Source organism: Scardinius erythrophthalmus (genome assembly GCF_964197995.2).
Source record: "Scardinius erythrophthalmus genome assembly, chromosome: 2".
In the NCBI taxonomy this organism is placed as follows: domain Eukaryota; kingdom Metazoa; phylum Chordata; class Actinopteri; order Cypriniformes; family Leuciscidae; genus Scardinius; species Scardinius erythrophthalmus.
In genome coordinates, this window is record NC_138222.1 from 20,668,874 (window position 1) to 20,677,728 (window position 8,855).

General features: G+C 35.0%; 1 protein-coding gene across 1 annotated transcript in view; it reads left to right on the plus strand.

The window, feature by feature from the left end:
* etnppl (ethanolamine-phosphate phospho-lyase) overlaps positions 1-5,813 on the plus strand; it is a 28,471-nt gene extending 22,658 nt beyond the window's left edge. The window contains exons 7-13 of the mRNA XM_081359909.1: positions 2,129-2,211; positions 2,719-2,944; positions 3,530-3,684; positions 4,044-4,133; positions 5,073-5,203; positions 5,277-5,347; positions 5,442-5,813. Of these exons, the coding sequence (XP_081216035.1) occupies positions 2,129-2,211; positions 2,719-2,944; positions 3,530-3,684; positions 4,044-4,133; positions 5,073-5,203; positions 5,277-5,347; positions 5,442-5,549 (864 nt within the window). The 3' untranslated portion in view covers positions 5,550-5,813. The remainder of the gene's footprint in view (positions 1-2,128; positions 2,212-2,718; positions 2,945-3,529; positions 3,685-4,043; positions 4,134-5,072; positions 5,204-5,276; positions 5,348-5,441) is intronic.
* The last annotated feature ends 3,042 nt before the right edge of the window (positions 5,814-8,855 follow it).

Sequence of the window (8,855 nt, forward strand, 5' to 3'; positions counted from 1 at the left end):
TGCATTTATTAGGACTCATGGGATATTTAAAAAAATAATCCAAACTATAGCCTATACTTGCCTACATATTTTAAAATTATAGGCTATCATATATTGCTGCCATAATAACCATTTTAATTTTTTATGTGCTTTCTTCTCTTTCCCATTTTTGTTCGCTGAGGTGGAGCTGCGATGAAATATTGTTCTTGTAAATACTCTGCAGCATTTCAGTAAATAAAAGTGTACGTCACGTACGGTGCTCGGCAGTGATCAAAAAGGATTTAAACAGTGGATTTTGAATCTCTTTTTGTAAACTAACTCGGAGATGTGGATTCAGACGGCAATTAAATTACCACACGACCTGTTTGTCAAAAAACAGTAGGTACTAATTTGGACAGGGATTTTTACACAGGTTGGGTGAGAAAAAACACTGATATTATGGATTCGGACGGCACTAAAATAACCGACTTACCCCTGTAAATGTTTAAAATACCGTACAAGCCCATGAGAAACAATATTAGCGTCCGAATAGGACTTAACAGTAGCCTATGCTTTCACTGGTCTTTAAAACCGCTCTTTAATTAAAATAAATTTATAAAATTGTATTATATAATAATATAATTAAAATTCTAACAACAATCATTGTAATGACAATTTTATTCTTTGCATGAAAACAATTGAATTAGCCTAACTGAACACTGTCTGGGTGTATTAAAACTTCTGAATTATATTCATATAGACCTGCAACAGTGATAAGGTAAAGCTAAGAGTGATCCAGACCAACCTTACGAACGTATGACTTACAGAAGTTATACTTAACTAAGAAGGTTTCGGAAACCACGTATTAACGAAAAGGTACTTCTTAAGGTACAACTTAAGAACGACGTAGCGTTAAGGTAGTTTCGGAGAACGCAGCCCAGTTTATTAAAAAAAGATAACTCATAACATTTTGGAAGACAAATAAAAAAATAATAATCAGATAACATGGGAGGTATGGTGGTATGTTTAAATATGCAACACATTTCCAGAACAGAAATCTGAACATTGGATAAAGCCTGGCTCATAATTGTTTCATTTGGTTCACATATAGTCAATAGTTTTATCGAGTCAATAGTTTTTATCGAGGGGATTTTGGATATTTATTTGTGTCACTCCATAAATCAGAAAATACTATCAACAGCCAGAAAAAAAAACATTTTTTTGGGAATAAAATGTTGTATAAAACCAGGCAAATAATATATGAGCAAACTCCTCTGTAAAAACCTTCAGAATATAGATAAGAATAAAACTGTAAAGTTTGGTACATGTAAATAGTTCTGAAGTAGAGATTTCGTGCTAAAAGCATGAGAAACAACTTTTGAGGAACGGCCTTTACAGATACAGTATGTACTGTAAAATACATGCAATAAGAGCAATACATTCAATACAGTTACACTTTATTTTAAGATGTCATTATTACAGTGTAATACTTGCATGTGTATTTTGAATGTTTCCTTTCCACTAGTCTGAAACAACACATTATGAAAAGCCAAATATCCCAAAATCTCCAAATTTACCAGTGCATGAAAAAATGTTTTTGCTTTTAGTGTCTTGCCTTAAATTCATTGACATGATCTTCTCGGTCAGTGATTTCCTGTGATATTTTAAATTCTCAATCAATGACTGAATTCCTCCTTATCCTTTCCTTTTCCCTCCCCACATTCCCTCTGCTCTCCACCTGTTGTTGTTTTACCTCTCTCCAGGTTGAGGAAAGACGGGAATTATTCTTGCCTCCTCGATGCCTAAAGGCTCAATGATTTGCAGAAATGCATGTGCATCTTCAAAAGCCCCTTAACCTTCTGTTGCAGGAGTATAAGGGGTCATTACACAGTCCCATTTCTGAAGTGAGAACTGATGTGAATCTGTGAGGATCAGTGAATGAATTGCCCAAACATCATGGCAACTGTGTCAAAATGGCATGAAGTTCTCGTATGTGCCCGTTTTCCTCCTGAGTTTCTTTGTGTATTTTCTGTGCCTTCTTCAGCTCTGATCATGGCAGTGGCTGTTATAGTCATCTCAAGCAGCTTTTAAAAAGTTTGCTTCCATCAGTAGGACCTTGCACGTATTTCCACTAGGGTACAAGGGACTCATGTGATCTTTTCCTGTGTAGATTGCCGCTTTTATCGCTGAGTCACTGCAGAGTTGCGGAGGGCAGGTCATTCCTCCGGTGGGCTACTTCCAGAAAGTGGCACAGTATGTACTATCAAGTGCTTAACTGGCTCTGAAGCATTTTAGTTACATGATTGCAGCTCTTCTGCTTCACCCAATAAGTGACACATTAAATCTATAGGGTATAGGCTAATATATTACTATTTGCAATTCCTCTTTTCTAAGCTTACTTAAAGGTTCTGTCAATTGTGTCTGTAAATTCATTACATATTCATTTTACATTTGCTTGTTTAATTTTAGGTTTTAATACCTAAATTTGACGTTAATTTAAATTTTGACTGGTGCAGGGTTTTATTTTTGTTTTTAATTACTTTTTAATTACCAAAAATATTACAGTATATAGTCTGTATATATAATTTTGGGCTAATAAAATGATAATGTTTTATGCTGTGCCCATTTATGAATCACTTTGTATCCAAGTGTGCATTTGTCTTATAATGCATGTATCATATGAAATATGTGTTTCTGAATATAAATATGCATGCATATACATTCCAATTTGTGTGTACCACAACTCTTGCTTTATCACAGGCATGTGAGAAATGCAGGAGGTATAATCATTGCTGATGAGGTCCAGGTGGGCTTTGGCAGGGTGGGCACCCACTTTTGGGCCTTCCAGCTACAGGGAGAAGATTTTGTACCAGATATTGTTACAATGGGCAAACCTATTGGAAATGGTCATCCAATGTCATGTGTGATTACCACTAGAGAGGTTGCCGAAAGCTTCATGTCATCTGGAATGGAGTACTTCAACACAGTGAGGACAAAAAGAAAACATATTTTGACAATGGCAGGCATGAAATAATACAGATTAAGACTGAAACAACATTTGAAAATAAAACTATTTGCGTTGTTCACTGGGCCCTCATTTATAACATATACGTTCACACAGATTTGACTTAGAGTGTGTGTATGCTAAAATCCACACCACCATTCATGTTTATAAAAATGGTCTTCGAACGCCACGTCAGGGTATAAGGAGACGTATGCACTTTTCCGGAATAGGCTACTACAGGTATTTGGAAATCAACATTCTCAAGTAAATGATTTGAACGTTGACTGGTGCTCTTTTATATGTTAATGATATTAATTAGGCGGCGTTTACAAGGCGGAGTTATGACATCATTTAGCTGCGCACAATTTCAAGATCATTTGCGATTTACGAATTTCACATCTGGAAGAGAGGTGTACGCACATTTGATAAATTATTCTAAGACTTCTACGCAACATTTTATAAATAAGGCCCCAGATGTGTGAGCAACAGATATAGGGCCTAGAGCAAAAATTCTTATGAAACATAAAAAGCAAAAGGCTGAAAAATGTTCATCTTGGTGTCCTCTAGTTTGGCGGTAACCCAGTATCATGTGCTATTGGATTGGCGGTGCTAGATGTAATTGAGAAGGAAGATCTCCAAGGCAATGCCCTGCATGTCGGAGGTTACCTGACTCAACTTTTGGATGATCTGAAGAAAAGACACCCCTTAGTGGGTGACGTGAGGTTGGTAAACTCCCTCCTAACTTCTAAAAATTATAAAATCAGGAATTGATGGACATGATCAGATCCATAATGCCATCATTTCTTTAATACCGACAAACTCTGCAATGTGAATAAAGGTATAGTGTGAGTAATAATGTGCCACAGTGGAACCTTGACTATGTTTGCATAAGATTATTGAAGTTACATGGCCTCTTTATGTTGCAAGTCTTTTATAAATCATTTCCCTGGGGTTGTTTGTGAAGGTGGTAATAGTGAAGTGAATTACACAGAAGGCTGTGTAATAGTGCTGACGGACGTATGTCTGGAACACACATTGCCAGGAAGTTTAAAGTTGCCGGTCAAACATTTTGTTTTTTTAGGGGCCGTGGCCTGTTTGTTGGGTTGGAGCTGGTAAGAAACCGGGATAAGAGAACACCTGCCACAGCTGAAGCTCAGGATGTTATTTACAGGTGAGAATGAGTCATGTTTTTTAAAGTTTTTTAAAGTTTAATAGGTTTATGAGCATATCGTGCATAAGATGCATAGCCTAGCCACATAACCTGGCACATTAAAGGTAGGGTAGGCAATTTCAGAGAGGCTAGCAATAGCAAGCTAGCATAAGAAAGCATAAGATCCCACTCTCCCTTCAAAGCCACGCCTCCTTAAAAACACATGATCACGCACAGCCAGATCAGAGTCTGTAAAGCGAGAGACAGCGTTAAATTACCATGTCTCTAACAACATAACTTAACAATAATAATGAACGTAAAAAACTTAGAGAGCTCTGACTTGTACCACCCGACTACTGCATTCATTTTGGCGTTGGTAGTGTTGCCATAGAAATGCATAATTCCTACTCGGAAAAACAGTTCCGAGTCGAATGTCACGGGTCGCCATCTCTTCATTACGGTAGTTAGGACATGGCATGAAGACAGCATAAGCTTGTTGTTTTGGATCAGGAGAAACTGTAAAAGATGGCTGCTGTTTGTGGCGCTTGGTGACTGCTCTGCATAGCCTCATGGAACGCGCTGATGACGTGTGATGTTTGCGTATGGAAATACAAAGGTCGACAGGCAGGTAGGGCAAAATTAGACGAAATTTTTTTGGTCCCGAGACTTCCACAGATGATATGTACGTTTTAATATTTAGACCACTTCTATTATTGCTTGCTATCAGGATGTGAAGAGTGTTTCAACCATTATAACAATAACTATTTATGAAAAACATTACTTACCCTACCTTTCAAATATAATTAAATAATATAAATATCGAACTACACAGAAAGGGGGAGAATAAGAATGGACCTTCAAAAATTGTATATATATATATATATATATATATATATATATATATATATATATATATATATATATATATACTGTATATTATTATTATTTTTTTTTTTAAAGACTAAAAGAGCAGCGGATTCTTCTCAGTGCTGATGGCCCACACCGCAACGTTTTGAAGTTCAAGCCTCCTATGTGCTTCACTAGAGAAGATGCTGAACTTGCCGTGGAGAAGATTGACCAAATTCTGACAGGTAATTTTAGTAACAAAAATTAATTTTGGTTCATATGCCTCATGGTAATTTGTGCTTTATTCTTTTGTTTTAGACTTAGAAAGGGCTTTGGGCCTTCACATGCATGAAGCAGTAATCTCTGAGAATGGACACAGTAAGCGAAAGGTAAACTTGCAGGTTATGTTATAAACTACTTAACGTAGAATCAAAAGGGAATCAAACAACCAAGATCTTCTGTTCTTTGCCATTTGGTCCCAAGGAACTCAGTGATGAAAATGGCCTGGTTCCTGCTTCAAATGGCAGCAGCCACAAGCACGCCAGCACAATACCTCACAGCAAAAAAAACAACAAGAGACTAAGAACCTAATGAAACATCAGGGGAAACAACTGCTTTAAATTACTTTTTAATTATGTCTGTAACATTTTCCGTTTTAATGGATCTACAATTACACTGTATGAACATTGAATTGCCATATATTTTAGTGGTGCCATTCAGAACTGTAAAATATTACCTCTCAGTGAAATAAAACTATCCAATACGATAATGATGTTGGTATTAGCTTTCACACACAGAAAGCTATAAAGGACTAAAAAGGAACAAAAGAGTGATAAGAAGCTAATAAATCATTGTATGTACATGGCGTTATGGTTTTCTGTGTTGTGACCAGTGACACCTGCTGGAGCTGGTTAGTTTTGTGGGAGAGACTATAGATAATAGTTTAAATGCATCTATACCAAATTAGGCACTGCTTCAACACTGCTTGTTTTACAACAGCCTGTTCAACTGTACGCAAACCTGAACAAATGCGCACTTCAGCAGGTTCTGCTGATGTCTGCCACAGTAAAACAGCTGGAGAATCACTTCTGTCGAATAGTAATGCAGTGGAAAACACCCTCTAGATAAAAGGCAACATGGAGGGGAAAAATGTAGAATGAAAGATCCTTTTTAGAATATTTAAAATGGCATCTAGAAAAATAATCATCAGTTTATTGTTAGGTATCTCATCAAAAGATTAAACTTAAAAAATCAATCATTTCCATTTCACTAAAAATACAGAGACCCAGATAACATTGTTTCAAAGTACAATTCTGTCTTCAATCAGGATGCTTGCAACCAAAGTGCTGCAGTGGTGACATATTTTTCTAGGCCCACCCAGAAGTAAGCATCACCCTGGTTCCCTTGACAAAAACCCAATAGGTTTTTTTTTTCAATTGGCATTGAATTATTGCACAAAATAAATAAATAAATAAAAGAGGCTGTGAAAGCAGGCTAGTGAGTAGATGAGTTTACCTGTTCGGCATGATGACATTTAATGGCCCTGACAACCTCTGTACGCCCCCTTTTGCTCATTGTTAGCAACCTGCCTTTTAAGACAAGTAAAAATTCTAAAAATAATAATAAAAATAATAATAATCACAATGGGGTATTATTGATGTATTTCATGTTGTAGAATAAAACGTGAAAATATCTTGAGCTTGTGTTATCCAGACCTTTTTTCAGGCATTTAACCAAAAAAATTGACTTCAGAATGATGAAACCGGTAATGCTAAAATGCTAACTCATTTCTGGGTTTTGGCCAACAAAAATATGTCATCCATGCAGCATTGTTTATTCCAGTTCAGTCTATTCTATTAATGGTGTTTTATGTACAGATCTAGGAATGATCTCAACCTTTGTATACTCCTTTTACAAACATTTTTATACTTCTCAGTTTGTTTTATACTTCTCAAGAAAAATGTGATGATTTTCTTTTAAGTATTCATCGTAAGGTTTCAGGTATTAATGAGGATTTTAAGCAAGTTTGTGATTCTGATATCTCTATTGTTGAAATTGAGGATGCACTGAAATATATGAAGCAAGGAAAATCTCCAGGTACTGACGGTCTATCCGTTGAATTTTATTTACATTTTTGGGATGTCTTAATGCAACCTAGTTTGTTTTAAAAAAAGTATTAGAAAAGGACAGATGACTTCCACAATGAAGCAAGGTCTTATTACTCTGATTCCCAAAACCGATAAAGACCCACTTTTAACTGAGAATTGGAGACCAATATCGCTGTTAAATGTTGATTATAAATCACTTGCTTTAATATTTGCAGTTTGTTTAAAATCAGGCCTTAATGGTATAGCCTAATTGGCGAAATACAACATGGATTTACGAAAAATAGACATAGCTCCAATATAAGATTATTTCTGGATCTCACTAATTATTCAAAGAATATTGATTCAGATGCTGTTATAATGTTTTTGGATTTTTATAAAGCATTTGACTCTTTAGAACGCCATTTTTTGCTTAAATATCTCAGCGTTTTTGGTTTTGGATGTACTTTAATCAACATGGTGAGAATGCTTTATATGACATTCATTTCTCAGTTTTGGTTGGCTTTCAAACTACTAAACGCTTTAATTGTGATAGAGGAGTGCGCAGAGGTTGCCCCATTTCCCCATTTCTTTTTCTTCTAGCTGTTTGAATTATCAATTAATATTTAACAAAATCCCAGTTTAAAAGGTATCTCTATATTTGGTAAAGAATTTAAAATATCTCAGCTGGCCGATATTTCTTAAAGACCAAAGTCAAATTCGCACTATTATTAAATCTTTCTCTGAAGCCTCAGGTTTATATTTAAATGTATCAAAGTGCAAACTTTTTTTGTCTTTATGATACTCAACAACCATTGATACACCATATACCCGAGGATTTTCCTTAAGACAGATTGCTCTGCCAACAACTTAATTTTTCATCTAAAATAATGAAAACTAGAATAATCTTTAATTGTTGGCTACAACGAGACCTGTCAATCTATGGTAGAGATCTTATATCCAAAGCAGAGGGTTTGTCTGTTGTGTTTATCCCTCTCTATCCTTATTTGTTAGTGACAATTGTGATGATATTGACAAAATGTTATTGAGGTTTATTTGGAAGAACAGATCTCACAAAGTTAGGAAATCTGTTTTGTCTAATAGACGTTCTGAGAGTGGACTGAAAGTTTTACATTTTAAGGAATTAATCAGCTCTTTTAAAATTAGTTGGTTAAAAAAAATGTTTTTGTAGTAATGACTCAATTTGGTACTATATCCCCAATACCATATTTCGTAGATTAGGTGGTTTAGAGTTTCTTTTAAAATGTAATTTCACCCCTTCTAAATTACCGATTTATCTCTCTAAATTTCACCAACAAGTTTTACTTGATTGGAAATTGTGCTACATGCAAAACTTTTCTCCTCAAACTTCTCAATACATTGCCTAGATTTGATGTCTTTATCGCTGAGATCTCCCTTATTGTAAAATCTCTTAAGAAACTTGTTCTTATTGTTATCAATGAGTTTAAGAATTATGATACTATTTTTCTTACTGGTTGAGGTGTAATTGTTTTTTTTGTTTTGTTTTTCCTCTCTCTCTCTTTCCTTTTCATTTTATGTTAGTGTAGTCAAAATGCAGTGCTGTTTCTTTTCTTGCAATAAAAAAAAAAGAAAGTTCAGTCTATTCAGTGCTGCTCTCTAGTGTTTGAAAGTAATCAAAACATCTAAGGTGACAATATAAGTAAATCTATTAAATTAAAAAAAATATTTAAACTTTAAAAGAGCCTTCCATTTTAAATTAAACTTTTCATTTTTTTCAACTGATTTCACAAAGTCAAATTTAGAAAAATCAAATAATTCAAACTTTGAAAAG